This window comes from Doryrhamphus excisus, linkage group LG2 (assembly GCF_037039965.1).
Source record: "Doryrhamphus excisus strain RoL-2023G ecotype Guam linkage group LG2, RoL_Dexc_Guam_v1.1, whole genome shotgun sequence".
Lineage (NCBI taxonomy): Eukaryota > Metazoa > Chordata > Actinopteri > Syngnathiformes > Syngnathidae > Doryrhamphus > Doryrhamphus excisus.
Window position 1 is genome coordinate 8,159,462 of NC_136358.1, and position 16,931 is coordinate 8,176,392.

General features: G+C 41.8%; 2 protein-coding genes across 4 annotated transcripts in view; both read left to right on the forward strand.

Moving 5' to 3' along the window:
* Positions 1-14,891, forward strand: part of LOC131125032 (protein phosphatase 3 catalytic subunit alpha) — a 70,318-nt gene extending 55,427 nt beyond the window's left edge. The window contains exons 9-14 of one of the 3 annotated variants that reach the window (XM_058066145.2): positions 4,689-4,814; positions 4,894-4,965; positions 6,076-6,160; positions 7,173-7,270; positions 8,514-8,543; positions 13,236-14,891. In XM_058066145.2, the coding sequence (XP_057922128.1) occupies positions 4,689-4,814; positions 4,894-4,965; positions 6,076-6,160; positions 7,173-7,270; positions 8,514-8,543; positions 13,236-13,453 (629 nt within the window). In that variant the 3' untranslated portion in view covers positions 13,454-14,891. Of the gene's footprint in view, positions 1-4,688; positions 4,815-4,893; positions 4,966-6,075; positions 6,161-7,172; positions 7,271-7,513; positions 8,452-8,513; positions 8,544-13,235 lie in introns of those variants that run through there. The other 2 variants (XM_078797089.1, XM_058066146.2) reach the window with 2 other exon arrangements.
* plaa (phospholipase A2-activating protein) overlaps positions 1-16,931 on the forward strand; it is an 80,650-nt gene that overhangs the window by 44,072 nt on the left and 19,647 nt on the right. The window lies entirely within an intron of this gene.

The window sequence follows — 16,931 nt, forward strand, 5'->3', positions numbered from 1 at the left end:
CTTGGCAAACATGATTTTAAACCAGTGGTGTCCAAGCACTGTACTGAAAAATCAAAGGATGCGGGGCTCCTTTTGATATTTTACAATTTGTAAACCAACCCTTGTATGTATGCTAACAAGTTATACATACATACAAAAACTCAGCTTTGTCTTACAGGTGACATAGCGTACCACTATTGTGAACTTTTTCTCCTCTACTTGTTTTTGCTGTAGCTGCTCAGAGTGGTTTATCAGTGTGATAACCCATTGAACTCGGGTCTCCTAGCTGTGAGGTCTGCGCACTAACCGCTCGACCGCCGTGCAGCCCTCATACCGTTTATTAACTACTAAATAGTGTTAGTGGCACAAACTGGAAGTGTTTCTATGCCCTCGGCATTGTGACCAACCACAGTAGAGTGGGCGCGCCTGGAGTCGGGCTGTGGGTGGAATAAATGAAAACCGACAGTTTTCACGGGAACCACGAAATCCAAAGAAATACAGCTGAATAGGTGCAGATTTCTGTGCTGGTTATTATGTGTAGCTGCTCTATAACTATAGCCACAACTTAATACAATGGGTCAAAAAACTACCATAATAGACCCCCTTTAATATTGGGGCGGCTGTGGCTCAGCAGGTAGCGCAGTTTGTCCACACACTGAAAGGTTGCCGATTTGATCCTCGTTCCCTCCACCCAGTCATGGCCGTTGGTCATTTGTGTGTCTGGGACAAGACACTTCACACTGACCAGAAGGGCTTCTGTTTGGGATGGAATTTGGTTTGCGAGGTAGAGCAGGGTGTCATCTGCAAAGCAATGGAAATAGATGTTACGTTTACAGAAGATTTTGTCAAGAGGGAGAAGGTAAATGATAAAGAGGAGGGGTTCTAGGACAGAGCCTTGAGGCACGCCTGTGGTAACAGGGGAGGACTGACATATGTGGGACTTTGATGAAAGGAGTGCGACCTGCTTAAGACATAAGAATGAAACCAGCTGAGGGGGGTGTGGCTGTTGTCGATGGAGGAAAGTCTGTTGAGGAAGATGAAGTGAGAGATTGTGATTTTGAATGAAGAAGGAACAAATCCAGATGTTAGTGAGGAGTAGATGGTGGTAGAGATGATTGGTTCTATTCTTGCGAAAAGCTTTTCTCTAAACACGTTTTAATATCACAATAGTTTCTCACACTCCGAGTATACTGTGTACTTTATGTATTACTTATATGCTGCAGTGGTTTGTCTTCCAAAGCATTTGATCACAAACCATCGGAGGCACCACACATTTACAGTAATTTACAGTCCAAAAATTATGTGAGTCACATGGCTGTATGCCTGAAAGTTTCGGGCCACTACACGAACAGGAAGTGAAAATGAAAGGGAAGTCTGCCGTTGAAGAAGAAGGCCCCGAGTTGGATGTCTTGAGCACTAACTTTCCAAAAGGATCGTGGTGATCAGGAGGTGTGTCCACATACTTTTACCCACATAGATCAATCTCCCATTCAGCAACAACAACAAAAAGTAAACCTGCGCAACCGGCTTGAGGAGGCCTCCACATGCCACCTACAGGTCAGACCAGGATGTCGGGAATCTCCCCTGATCTCAAAGCAGCAGATTAAGAGAGTGGCCGTTACCAGGGAAACAGGCTGGAGGCACTCCCATATGAATAATTAATAAGTAGGCGTTGTCTTTTGGTGTTGCCGTGGCAGCAATCTTGGCCTCAGCTTCCCTCCCTTGTCTTCAGCGGTGTCGGCTCAGCAGAGACACCTAGCGGCTGTCGTGGAGCAGTGACTTTAGTGTGCAGCAACAGGCCCTCCGACTGACAATTTGTTTTTACAGCATCCAAAATAAAACAGTGTTTGTTTTGAGCGACGAAGGTTGTCGGGTGTTCCTGTTCCTTTAAAGGGAATCCCATCTGAAGGAGTGCTGACCTCCAACCACCTTCCCCCACCAACCCCCCTCTCTTTCTCTATGAGCTGCCATGGCTGCATCCAATCAAGTGCCTCCGTCGATGTTAATGCAGTATGTTATGTTTATGCAGTGGCTGCCCACGCGTGCAGTTGCTTTCATGCGTACAGCCGCACACACATACAATAAACATCCCACAGTCTAATGTGTAATATGGAAGTGAAACAAAGCTGGTACAGTTCTGCTTTTGTTTGTGTTGTCATTATTCAGCTATGAAAGTTTTCCCCGGTTTTCCTTTAACCAACAGGATATTTGAGTGTAAAGTTTGGCTTATGCTCACTGTAGAACTGGGGCATACTGCAACTTCTGCTATCAATCCGATACCAAGTAAATACAGGGCCGGGGTTACTGATACTGATTCGATACTTTTTGTTTGACATTCTCAAATGATCTTTTAATTTGTATAATCATGATCAACAACAGGATAAAGATTGTTCTTACTATTGTGAGCAGTCTAAATTAAGCAAAACACAAAGACATTTGATGAGAACTGAGAAATATCAATCATGTTACTGTAGTATCGATTCTATATTCTTTATTGATACATGGATGCATCCGCCCATCCATAGTTCAATCATTACACACATACTGTACACATACAAAGGATCAGGCAGGATTGACCTGGTTTTGTGTCACGAGCGAGGTTACAGCCTTCTGGGTGTTGCTATTCCCGACCCAGAGAGTGTGGAGGGGTGGGTTCTGGGACAGGAAAATCCCCCACGGTGATCCAGCGGCGGTGTCCGTTTACGCCCCGATCCGGGCCTGTTCGTCTGGCAGCGTGGATATATTTATGCTTGGCATCTCTCCTATGCTCCTCAGCACCATCTTAATCATGGCTGAGGTCACATTTGTCTGTATTTGGACATGAAGGAGAATGAACACAAATGCTATTTCGGACAGAATGTTGTGAGTGTAACACAAGTTTATCCTCTCCCTTTGTTTTTTTGTTGTTTTTAAATATGCAAATTACACCCGTGACACTGTCAAGACCTCAACCACACTTACAGGCACCTTATACGTGATTTATAACATGTCTGAATAATTTAGATTTAACCATGCAGCCAGACATACCATAATATGCTCCAATTAACCACCGGGTCTCCTGTAGGTGGTCTAGAAAAGCAAATAACAGCAAGGTTACGTAATTAGCGCCGGGTCAAAAAATAATACGCCTTGTCAGTATTACAACATTGGTTATGTTACTGTTGTGGTGTGTGTGCAGTCCAAATAGTTACTAAAGTAAAAAAAAAATACTACATATTGTAGTATCATGTGAGTAAAAGCAGAGAAGCCAGTAGCCAATCAGAACTGTGAACTATGGAGGTGTTACCGTGAATGAAAATACAAGTAATGTGGAAGTAGCCGTGCGCATGGCAGGATTGGAACCACACATTAAATGCTTTACGCACACTTTAAAACTTGCAAGCCAACTTATGTTGGTGTTCCCAGCATCAGCGAGTGACGTGTGGCTGTTTTTTCCATCGGAGGTGAACAGTGGCGAAATTGGCCAAGCAGAAGTTTTTTTTAGTAGTTCTACATTTGATCAAAGGTACTTAAGATTTGTCAGATCATAACACGTAGATGTTCAGACTTGTCTTCAACCTCAACCACCAAGCCCTTGTCGTTAGAGTACGCTGGTTACATGCATCGAACAACAAGGTTGTGTGTTAAAAATGAAAGACAGGAACTATTTCTTGCGTCATGCATTTGTTTGCATGCAAACTTATTTTTCTGACATTTAAATAAAACAGTCTATCTGTCCAGTCATACTGTATATTTTGTCATTGTAGTTTTCTTAAAATATTTCTTATGAATATAAATGTTTCTTGTGAACCTAATATTGTGTATCCTCTTCCGTCGATCGAGTATATCGTGACACCCCTAGTTATATACTTTACAATCAATTTTACTGTTTTTGAATATGGAAGATAAAAACCCAGCAACTATGTCAAGACCCTGACAGTGACCACACCCACTGACAGCTTCTACATGATTAATAAACTGCCTGAATAATTTAAATTCAGCCATGCAGGCAGACATACAATATCCATCCAACCGTCTTCTATGCCGCTGAAGGTCATGGTGATATGCTGGAGCCTATCCTAGCTGCTGACTTTGGGCGAGAGGTTGGGACCAGGGCAGTGTTTAATTTAATTTCATTAGCTCCCTCCCAAGTGTTTCCATTGGGTATTATGTTTTTTTTAATGATATCTATATCTATCTATATATATGTACTATATGCACACTATATACATATGGGACGGCCGTGGCTCAGTTGGTAGAGCATTCCACCCTGTCACTGTCATTGTGTCCCTGGGGTAAGACACTTGAGAACACTCCTGCAGGCAAATCCAGCTCCAGATTGTAACGCTCCGTGTAGCAGTGGACAGGCGAGGTTTAGACGGGGACATGTTGTATGGGCAGCACATGGTCTCCATACAGTGGCCCGGCTTGTGCCATCCCCTGGGGTGCAACCATTCTCTGTGGAGACAGAATTATTACATCCTCAATTATTTTTCAAAACAAAAGTCAGTTTACTATTTAGGTTTTTCTCTCGTTTGCACAGGACATACTTTGTATATACCGATGTATATATTTTACATACCACCAAAAGAACACTTCAAGTGCTGAAAATTAAACAGAAATTCAAGCCCTTGATGAGCATATGTAAACTTCTGGCCGCTACTGTATATTTGCATTATTTTTGGTTTATTAAAAATCTGTTTAATAATCATTCCTTTTTGTCTCATCAGCGGCGGTACTGAAATACGAGAACAACGTGATGAACATCCGACAGTTCAACTGCTCGCCTCATCCCTACTGGCTGCCCAACTTCATGGATGTTTTTACCTGGTCGCTACCATTCGTTGGCGAGAAGGGTCGGCTATCTTTCATCCATGGTTGAGCTTTTTTAAAAGGTTGTGTCATTTTTTTTATTTGTTTATTTTTACTCTGCAGTGACCGAGATGCTTGTCAATGTCCTGAGCATCTGCTCCAACGACGAGTTGACGACCGATGAGGAATTGGATGGTAAGCAAAGCTTGCTGCAGTTGCACTCTCTGTCCACCAGAGAGAGACAAACAGCTGCCTTCACATCAAGTTTATCAGCAATATAAAATGACAGATGATGTGTCACGTGATTACCACTACTAGTGATAATAATAATGATGATAGTTCTTGTCAGAAACTTTGTTATCCTGCCATCTTGGCCAGATCACTCTCAATGAGGTTTACCTCGTAAAGTAATATATTAGAGTAGTCAGTTTAATCCCATGCTAAAAATGAGGATTTCCTCTGCACTAGCACCGGCCCCTTATTGCCAAACAGGAAGTCACCTCAGCAGCGCTTCTCTTTTTCTCCCCTTCATACTTGATCATCCTCTCCTCAACTTCTTTCACTCACGCTCTCACACATTTTCTGGTTTGGTTTCCATGGTTGCCACCTTGTTTAAAATCACAAACTTTTTTGTTTTCATTTCACATAATGTATGCTATTTCTTTCATATAATCATTTTCCTTTGTCATGCTTTTATTTCTTCATCTAATTTCTCTTCTATGTTTTTACAGAGTTTTTGTGTTCAAGGCTTTTTGTCCTTGTTGTTTGTGTTTTGCTTCCTATCTCCTCATCTTTCTACTTTTTTTGCCGCCGCCACCAACATCATCGCCTCTTTGGCTGCAGCCATCCACTGACCTCTCTGTCCCCTTTTTCTTGTCTTCCTCTTCTGTGGGGTGTTTCATGAGAAGGACAGCTAATATATCCCCTCAAAAAAGGTACAAACACGAGCCGTGCCCCCGCTTTGTGCAGCAGGTTTGGTCAGGCAAACTAACCTGTTAGGATATGACTGAGGCTCCATAGTGTGATTAGTGACCTGTTTTGACAATGTTCTGACAACTTTATGTTCAAGTGTTTGCTTAAGTAGAACCATAACCCTGGGAAAACATCATTAAATCAAGAATATGTTATTTGTGGAGACCAGAGGATGTTTATAATGTAAGACAGGTGGCATGTATGCAACGTTGCTGTGACGTGTGGCTCGTTTCATACCTCTTTCCAAACCTCTTACTATCCAAACTCCCACATAGTTATATCATTCCTGTGATGAAGGCAGCTGGTAACCATTTGCAACCTTTGACTCTGCAGGTGCCACGGCTTCTGCTCGCAAGGAGGTGATCCGCAACAAGATCCGCGCCATCGGAAAGATGGCCCGGGTATTCTCTGTGCTCAGGTAACTAACACCAGCACGTCTAATACCTTTTATGTGGCAGTAAATCTTTAGAGGTCACTCACCTATATTATCCAACAATCCTAAGGGTCAAAATAATGTATTGATGAGCCTTGATGCCTTGAGCCTTGACATATAGTCCTCCCTTGTTTTGAACATCTCTCCTTCACTCTCATCCCAGGTTTTCAAAAATGAATTAATTACGAAATTATCACTATTTTGTGGTTGACTGGACTTTTATTAGTCAAAAAATGTTGAAATACAAGGTACATGTTCTGGTCACTAGGCATCAGTAATGTTACATTACCTGAACTCTTCTCCCATTCCGTGTGGAAGTGGTACATTTTTGGATTTTTTAATTTTATTTTGCCCATCATTACCAATCCTTATGTGAAACATCAACACATTTCTTTCCCTTTCTGTGTATTACAACGCCAGAAAACAAGTTAATATAAGCTAGCTAACAATGCACATCATTGGGACACACCTATTTCGACTACAAAAGCCCTCTAACAGTGTTTTAACATTTTATATGCTGTACATGTTGTGATCATGCAAGAACAACTACATTGATGATAACCTGTAATACAGTATTACAGTTACAGTATTTCGCTGTATTCTGTCGATATAAAACATTACCAAAATCTTGGCGCGTCGATTTCACATCATAACCCAGGCGCTTACGCTGTTTCCATCGCTAACAGCAACATAGATACAGCGACAACACTTACTATGTCCGCTCTCATTGGGATGGCTGTGTCTTCCAGCACAAGACATGTGCTCCAGTCCTCGGGTAAAAAGGCTGACAGTAAACGAGCATTGTGTTGAGTCTTTGTAGCAAAATTGAGAGCTATATACGTATCTCTGACACGAACCGCTAGCGAGGCGTCATGCTAGCCGGATAATAGTTTTTCATGTTAGCTGCCACAATAACAATATCACTGTAGTTTTGTTGATATACAAGTATGTTATGCATTGTTAGCTAGCTCATATGTATATACTATTTGTGTCCCAGAGAGGAGAGTGAGAGCGTGCTGACGCTGAAGGGTCTCACCCCGACGGGCATGCTACCAAGCGGCGTGCTGTCTGGCGGCAAAGAGAAGCTGCAGAACGGTAAGCCCGAATATCGGACACCACAACCTGTCCTTGCGAACTAGATGACCCCCCGCCCCCCCCTCCAGGGAGACACAATTGCAAGATGCTAGAATAATTGGCTCGTAATGTAGATGTTATGCCATATGGTAGTTGCAACATGTCCCCTTTTCCTTGTCTGTTCCACTGGTTGGCTTTTCAAAATACAGTATGATTATTACTTTTTACTTTCTTACTATCTCTTTCTTTCTCTTCTCTCCCTAGAAACTGCAGGTATATTCAGTTGTGCAAGTATTCCCGCTTCCCACTCGTTTTGTGAGACCAGTTTAGTTTAGTCCCGCTCACCCTCTCATGTTCAATATTCCAAACACAAAGGCTTTGAGATTGACCAGTTTTAGATGGACAAATTTAGTAAAACACGCCGAGTAGTTTGGATGTCCGCAATAATAAGTAAACATGGGACCATGTCTGGTGTAAGTGGGTAGATTGTGAAGACAGTAGTGAATGAAAGGGGGAGTAACTGCCTTTTTATTCACATATAAGATAAGGAATCAGAGCAACTTTGATCCTTCCAATCCCGCACGAGGTAAAGGTCAACAAAGTCAGTTGAGGTTAATCAATAAAGAGCCAATCACTTGATTTTTGCAACTTTACATTCTCTTGAAACCTCCATTATTGTTTAATTGTTTCATTGTCCAGCTCATGATTTGATTATTTTTCTAATGATGATCCCATTTAGGATTTAGAATATTGAGTCATTTTAGCAAGACAGCCTGGACAAGAACGTTGGGAAGGAGCAAGGTGCTCTGATTCCTGTGGCAATACGGGAAGAATGACATGACCTCCCTCCTTCAGGCAGACGCCGGCGTACTGCTCCGCTGTCATTGTTGACGTCGTCACCCTCATCAATCAATCCGTTTGTGTCCTTGTGTGATTGTCCGATAATTGACTCTGTTGTTTGTTTAGCATTGGAGACAAACGGTAAGTTAAAGGTCCATGTTCTTTTGATACGTCCTATCAAAAGACGTCTCCCACATCCGCTCATCTTCATCTCTGCTTCACAAGAGTCCTTTGACTGGACTCCAACATGTTGTGTACCAGACGTTGTCCCACTGTCTCCTGTCTCCTTCCTCCTTTTGCTACATAAAACAATGTGGACATGTGTTGTCGCCATTGGCTTGTTGTTATTGGTGGGACACAAAAATGACCTCCTCTTTGCTCACCTTTCTCATTCGTTTTGCAACCCCCCTCTTCTTCTCTTCAGCTACTATTGAAGCTATTGAGGCTGACGAAGGTAAATAAATGAATAAATAAGCAGGTCTGGCGGCCCTCTTCTGTTGCCCCCCCTATCCCCTCCCCCGTGGCGGCAACGGACAGGGGGCTGTGCTGGGTTTCCATCCATCTTGCTGGTGCTTGAGTAGCGTGTGTTGGGTGTCTGGGCTAAAAGCACATGTAGTTCTTAGCTGTAAGAGAGATCTACTAGGAAGCCCTGTGGTTGTGCATGTTTGGAAGGGGAAACACTTCATAGCATAGACTTTGTCAGGAATCAGGGTGTCCAAAGTCTAGACCGGAGGCCATTTCCGGCCCGCAGCTCTTTTTTTTTTTCTTTTTTTTTTTATTGGCCCATGGCATATCATACCAATAAAATTCAATACAGCCCGCATGAGGAGTAGGGCCACATAGAAAATGTGGTCCAAAAAATATAATCCGCAACCTAAAATTGCCGACTACCTACTCGTCTTATATTACAGGTCAGGACTACTCAATTAGCGTCAAATTAAATTCAAAACTTAACCGTTCCAATAGCAGATTCCCAAAATACCAAAGCACTCTTACCACATACTTTATAGGATCTTTGACTTAGGTCCTTAAAAGAGCAGAGCGCTCCTGTCATATAGATGTAAAAATTTCTTAGCATACCTCAAATTAGTTTTAGTATATTTAAATAATTGAAATGTGTGTGCATTTTTGCTGTAGGTCTTTAAAAACAGTGGAGCACTCCTGTCACATGCTGTAGAGCAGTGATTCCCAACCATGCGTATGCGTACCACTCGGGGAGCAAAGCGGTGGAAAGATGATAAGAAAATATTTTCAGTCATATCATATGAAAAAGGGGATAGTCATACTATGACATAAAGGCCCTGGGGGAACACAAGACAAAAAAAATGCAGAGGATTTTTGGCCAGCATTTTTGCAGTACGTCCTTAAAGACAGCAGAGCATAGCTGTCACATAGAGCAGTGTTTTTCAACCTTTTTTGAGCCACGGCACGTTTGTTACGTTGGAAAAAGTTTGCGGCACACCAATAACCAATGTTATTTGCTTCTTTCAGCTTTTTCCTGATTAGGGACTCGCCACAGCAGATCCTTTTGATCCGCATACTAATTTAACCAACAATGTTACAACATGTCACCACTACCTCTCACGTGCATCACTAAGTCTATTAGAGGAACGAGGCAATCAGCTACGTGTTGCCACACGGATGAATATTACATTGCTCTGCCAGTCTTTACACCAATGACACGCGACAATGACAAAATATTTGCAGAAAATTATTTATACATGTTAATTAAAAAAGTAATATTGAATAATTCCTCACGGCACACCTGACTATTTCACACTTGTGTGCCATGGCACAATTGTTGAAAATCACTGACATAGAGGATCTTTGGCTAGCGTTATTTAGGTGGTGATGCGCAGTGGTGAGGTTCATGGCTGGTGATTTGCTTGATTTTCAGCAAGCTACTGCTGCTGCTGTCAAAAAACAAAAAAAAAAAACGGCTTTTCCTCTATGGAAGAACGGCAGTGACAAGCACCGTCCAGCTCAAGCACGCCTGACCCCTTCAGGATGCTCCCCTATGATTAGCAAGGCTGTAGAAAGTCATGGTGTATAATAAATGTTTCTGCAACATAAAACCGGATTACTGGCAGGAACCGACTCAATTCGTTTTTTCAATATGCCTCCGCTGACTAGCACTAACAACTGTTTACTTTATCACAAAGCAGAGTTGTATACGTTTTTTTCTTAGCATCTCTTTCAATGGTTGAGAATATATGTGGTGGTGTGTGGCCCTCAGTGGAAATAGTTTGGACACCCCAGTCGTCAAGAAGTGAACAAAGTCAAACCAATCCTCCAGAGAGCACAATTGGTTGAGAAGACAATGCACGTCCATTGAAGTCTTGCTATGAAGGCTGCTCATCACGACAATGTGCAACTTCCCCTTTCAAACGACCCCAAGCAGTTGTGCCTTGTTATTGCAAACTTGTCCAAATTGGCAAACCACTGCATTCTCTCCACCTCCTTTTGGCGCAACAACAACCTCAACTGCGCGCTAAATAGTAGTTTTGCCAAGCTGCTATTTACAAGTACTTCCTGGCTGGCCCACTAGAGGGCAGTCCTCCTCTGTGGTTCCTCTGTGGTTCCTCTGTGGCCCTGCTGTGTGCTGTGCTAATAACCTGTGTCTGACCTGTGCTATGCAGCAACAACACAACCATTCATGCAAACAAATGTACAGATTAGAGTCAAAAATCCTTAATTTGCTGCATGCTCCAAGCAGACCAAACACGTCTTTAGCACCATGGAGTTCTTCTGTAATGTTTTTTTTTTGTATTCTCCAGTTTTAATGTGGTACTAGTTTGTGAATGTCTCATTGGGCTCCACGACTCTTTTATTTCTCTTCTTTATCATTTATTCCCTTACTTCCTTCATCTTCCCCTCCTTGTTCGCTCATCTTTTTCCATTGATTTAAATCTGTGACGTGTATCAGGGTTCCATCTGGACGTTGAGGGTCCTCGGGTGCCTTTTCACTACATTTAGTCATGCCATTGACTATTTAAACAGTGTTGCAAAATAATCTTGAAAGGAGCACAGAGCTCATTTGTTGCCAACAGAAGGTGACCTGACGACCCTGATGCCAGAAGTACCCCAAAATAGCCACAAGGGGGATGGTTTTAAGTCCCCTTGTCTGTCTACTAAGTCCTCTGATACTTTGAATTGTATGTGTTTTAGGGCACATTGTTGATACGTTGTAATGTTGATTACAACAGATGACCCCCAAACTACTAGGGATGGGCATTTCAATAGATTTTCAATAGAAATGCTTTAATTAGTGCCACCATGATTTAGCAAAACCTCAGAGAGGACAGGGCCTTAAATGGAAGCAGGTGATGAACTAGAACTAGACTAGACTTTTGACTTTGATCATGATGCGGGGTGCATGAGAAAGTGGAAACACTCTTTGACTATAGTATATCAAGTACAGTGGTGTGAGTATAGTGTTGTTTGTCATAATTAAATGTTTCAGATCATCACACAAATGAAAATATTAGTCACACAAACACGAGCACAAAATGCAGTTTTTAAATGAAACCATTTATTACTAAGGGAGGGGTGAAAAAAACTGTGTGAAAAAGTGATGGCCCCCAAAACCTAATAACTGCTTGGGCCACCGTTAGCAGCAACAACTGCAATCAAGGGTTTGCAGTAACTCTTACAGCGCTGTGGAGGAATTTTGGCCCACTCATCTTTGCAGAATTGTTGTCATTGCTGGACATATCACAGAAAGTCTTCCGGGTCCTGGAGCAGCTAAACCAGACCAGACCATCAAACTATCACCACCATATTATACTGTTGCTATTATGTTCTTTTTCTGAAAGAAAGTGGTTCTACTTTCAATGGTTTTTCATCTTGGAACTCTGCCACGCAGGTCGTTTTTGTTATGGAGTCATGAACACTGACCTTAACTGAGGCCTGCAGCTCTATGGATATTGTTGTGGGGTCTTTTGTGACCTCTTGGCTGAGTCATTGCTGCGCTCTTGGGGTCATTTTGGTTGGCCGGCAACTCCTGGGAAGGTTCACCACCGTTCCATGTGTTTGCCATTTGTGGATAATGGCTCTCGCTTTGGTTTGCTGGAGTCCTAAAGCTTTTAGAGGTGTGATAAACCACTATGCTTTAACAGGGGAGCAATGACTTCGCACTGAGCAATGTAGGTTTGGATTTATTTTATTCTTTAATAATAAATCGTTTCATTTAAAAACTGCATTTTGTGCTCAGTTATGTTGGCATTGAATAATATTTAATTTTGTTTGATGATCTGAAACATTTAAGTGTGACAAAGATTTTTTCACACCACACTCATATTACCCTATATTGTAGACATCAGGGTAATCAAACTTGTACGTAAACATGTAAAGTAATTTTAGCTTGTCGTGGGTTATAGCCCTAACAGTAGACCATGTTTTATTATGATTATTATGTTATCGTTATTATTATTGCGTCTGCTGTGATCAAATTTAAACTGGCAATAAATGGCTGGTGCTTGTCTAATCACTGACATCTAGTGGCAATGTAGAATACTACATTCACTATTAGAATGCTTCTTCTGCCTTGTATTTGAGGTCATCGAGTTAGTTCATTGTTATGCTTTAAAATGCTTAATTTAGGCCAAGACTAACTACAAATTAATTTACATGTGCATGTTTTTACTAATAGGCCCTATTCAAGCGCAAAGCAGCAAACATTTATGAATTAATTTTGGAAAAAAACGCAACAGAGTGAGGGCAGGATGTAGTGATGTCACCAGGGATGGGTATATCTCAATGATCCCCTTTTTCCAGTCAAGGCCTCACCCTCTCTGTGGTTTGGATACATAGACAGCTATAATATGTATGCTCTATATTATTCTCAGTACACCACTTGCATGGAAACATTGATAGACAGAGATCCTGTCACCATGTTGAATAAACCATTGAGAAAAATAACAAAGAATTGATGAATGAACCACGGTAATGTTGTCAAATGTCCATCCCTGGAAAGTACCAGCTGACTCCACCCAAGGTCGCTTTTTTTCATGTCGTGTCTGACTTTGTTTGTTTTCATACCAAAGCAGGTCACTACTTTTAGAAGGAAAAACATGCTAAATGTTACCGGAAATCCTTAATCCCCAGCTGATCTCCACCTTGTTGTTTGTGTTTGACATTTCACCAGCCATTAAAGGCTTCTCGCCCCAGCACAAGATCACCAGCTTTGAGGAGGCCAAGGGTCTGGACCGCATCAACGAGAGGATGCCACCGCGCCGAGACGCCCTGCCCTCGGACGCCAGTCTCAACTCCCTCAACAAAGCGCTGTCCTCAGAGACCAACGGCACAGACAGCAAAGGAAGCACCAGCGGAGGAGGCAGCGGCGGCGGTGGAGGTATCCAGTAGATACCCCCCCTCTACCCCCAACCCCCAAATACCAGGGTGTCGTGTCACATGCTAGTCCTTGGATATGCCTTCAAATGATTAGTTCCTAGTCAAATCTGCTAAGTTATTGCTCAGCGCCAGGACACCCCTGTGTGCTTCATCATTGGACGCCACTCCAACAGTATGTGAGGCAGATGTTTGTTGCTTTTTTTTTCTTCTCCGACGACCCATTTACAATGTACCTTCTTACTAACTATTATACGTTTACAAAAACACAGCACTAAAAAAAAAAATAAAAAAAAAGGACAGAACATGAGATGCCGTTTTTAAAAATGTAAGGGTGTACAAACTAAGTGAGAACTATTTATTGATATTTTTTTTGCTACTCTTATATATAAAACAGCTCTGAAATGAATTAGGCAGTCTTAAAAAAAAAAACAAAAACAAAAAGAATGTTGCAATGTTGTCGAAATGCCAAATAATGGAACGTTTTATGGTTTTGTACATATTACGCTTACCTCAGGTTCTTTTTGGTGTGTGCTTTGACCTGATTCTTTTTTCTTTTTTCTGTATAATGGCTAAATAACTCCATGATCTATTTTCTTGAATTTCATAACTGGAATTTACCTATCATTTGCAAATATGTTTATTTTGTCTTTTTTTTCCCTTCAGAAAGTTAGGTTAGATTTATTAAGGCTTGCTGGAAATGAGTGTTAATTTTTCTCTTTTTAAGTATTGCGAACAAAGTTTAAAAAAAAAAAAGTAGAAAACTTATATTGTGTAAAAATAAAAAAAGTGTCTGCCTATGCATGTTTTATAAAAGTCAACAAAGGAAAGAGAAAATCTGCATATCTTGGTTAAAACACTTGGGAGCCTGTTTTTGGAATATATTGCGCTTTAGTGAACATATACTGGAAAACATTTAGCTGCGTATTTTCAATGACCATCCACAAATGCTCTATGCCTTCTTTTCTAATGGATCCACCATGGACGACCTTGTTTTTTTTTAAGCGGCGCTTGTCAGTGCACACAGTCCAATGAAGCATGTTTGTGAGGTGTGTGGTTAACAATGTGGAACTCCCAAAATGCATGATTAGCTGTTTGTGTCATATAAACAAGGTAAACAAGAAGAAAGAAAAAAAAAGTTCAGTTTTGTACATGTGCCACAGAACGTGTCATTTGGTTCTCCTATTATTATTATTGATGATGATGATGATGATTATTTGGAACTTTTCTTTGTATATCAGTTACAGGTTTGATACTGCTCAATACAAAAAATATGTTGATTTTTTTTTTATTTTAAGAAACTGCTTAAGTGCCCAAGTAATTCACTACACGACATGAAGCCTTGCTTTTTGTAATTTAACTTCAAAACTGTTGGCAGATGAGGCATGCACTTGCAACTATGAAAAATTAGTATTTTATATAACTGTTGAATAAAAATGTGCATGAATTTACACTTGAAATGTCGCCTTTCCTTTTTTGGGAGGGGGTGCAGCGTGCAGCAGTCACCACAGGGGGGCGCTCATATACGGTGTACATCTTGTACTTGATCTTACTTTAGTTTGAGGCATTATCTGCTAAATGAGAATAATTGGAATGAGTCCCTTTTTAGTAGTTCATGGATATCGACGAAACAGATTGTTCTGTGCTTTTGGCGGTCTTTTTCCTCACAAACAGATGGCAGATTTTCAACTCCGCCCACCCTCTTTTGTCTTTGGTGGAGTGGAGCCGTTATAACTACATCCGCTGGAGGGCGCCATTACCGATAAGGAATTAGCTGTTTTCCGTGTGCATCTTCAACAGTGCTTTGATGTGTATCTTTTTAAATGGCTAGTAGGCATGTTTTCAAGGGGATACACACAGCATTGACGAAGGGAGTGATGAAGAAGAGATGTGAGGGACGATGCAGAAGAATGGCTTCCTAATGATCGGTGGAAAGGGAGGGAAACGGAGAGGAAGTGTGTGTGTGTGTGTGTGTGGGTGTGTGTGTCACCACGGGGTTGGGTGGGGGAGGGGAAAGGAGGAATCCGTGCACACATAGTTGACATAAGAGTGACACTGCAAGGAGGAATATGGAGAGGAAATGAGAAGGATGGAGGAAAAGGAGAAAGAGTGTGTTTTGTGTGTGTGTGTGTGTGTGTGTGTCGTGTCACACCTGATGCTGGAACACACACAAACTCCTCCCCACCATCCATACGCAGCCCAAGTGATACCAAATATCGATACCATCAATATCACGATTTCCCCAATACTGTACAAGCATGAAAAAAATTCTTTGGCCAGCATTTTTGCAGCAGGACCTTAAAAACAGAAGAAATGCTTTGCTTTGACTGCTTTGAAATTGAGGATCTATGGCTCTCTTTTTGCAGAAAGACCTTAAAATAGCACAGTAAACATTCATTCATTCATTCATTTTCTACCGCTTATCCTCACGAGGGTCGTGGGTGTGCTGGAGCCTATCCCAGCTGTCTTCGGGCGAGAGGCAGGGTACACCCTGGACTGGTCGCCAGCCAATCACAGGGCACGTATAGACAAACAACCATTCACACTCACATTCATACCTATGGACAATTTGGAGTCACCAATTAACCTAGCATGTTTTTGGAATGTGGGAGGAAACCGGAGTACCCGGAGAAAACCCACGCATGCACGGGGAGAACATGCAAACTCCACACAAAGATGGCCGAGGGTGGAATGGAAAGTGCAATATAAATAAAATGTATTATTATTATTACACCCCACAGAAGCCGCACATGCTCACCAGTGATGTTTGTTGTCAGCTAATGATAGCGATTTGGCTAAGTTTAGCCACTAACAATAATGCTATCATTGAATGTGGCCTATAGCCTATTATAACAACATGACTACAAATTTTTCATCGCCTCCCTCCAATTTTTAATGAAGTTTAATTGTAAAAAATATATATAAATTTTTGTTGTATATGCTCTTTTTAAGGCTGCACGGCTAATGCTAGGTTAATTGGCGACTCCAAATTGTCCATAGTTATGAATGTGAGTGTGAATGGTTGTTTGTCTATATGTGCCCTGTGATTGGCTGGCGACCAGTCCAGGGTGTACCCTGCCTCTCGCCTAAAGTCAGCTGGGATAGGCTCCAGCACCCCCGCGACCCTCGTGAGGAAAAAGCGCTAGAAAATGAATGAATGCTCTTTTTAAGGCTGCACGGCTAATGCTAGGTTAATTGGCGACTCCAAATTGTCCATAGGTATGAATCTGAGTGTGAATTGTTGTTTGTCTATATGTGCCCTGTGATTGGCTGGCGACCAGTCCAGGGTGTACCCTGCCTCTCGCCTAAAGTCAGCTGGGATAGGCTCCAGCACCTCCTTGTGAGGATAAGTGGTAGAAAGTGAATGAATGTTCTTTTTAATCACTATTGGTAACATACAGTATGCTCAACGGTGGTGGTGGTGGTGGACTGATATTTTGGGGGTTGAGGTCTTTTTAATGGCTGATTCAGCCATTCGGTGAGGGAAATATTT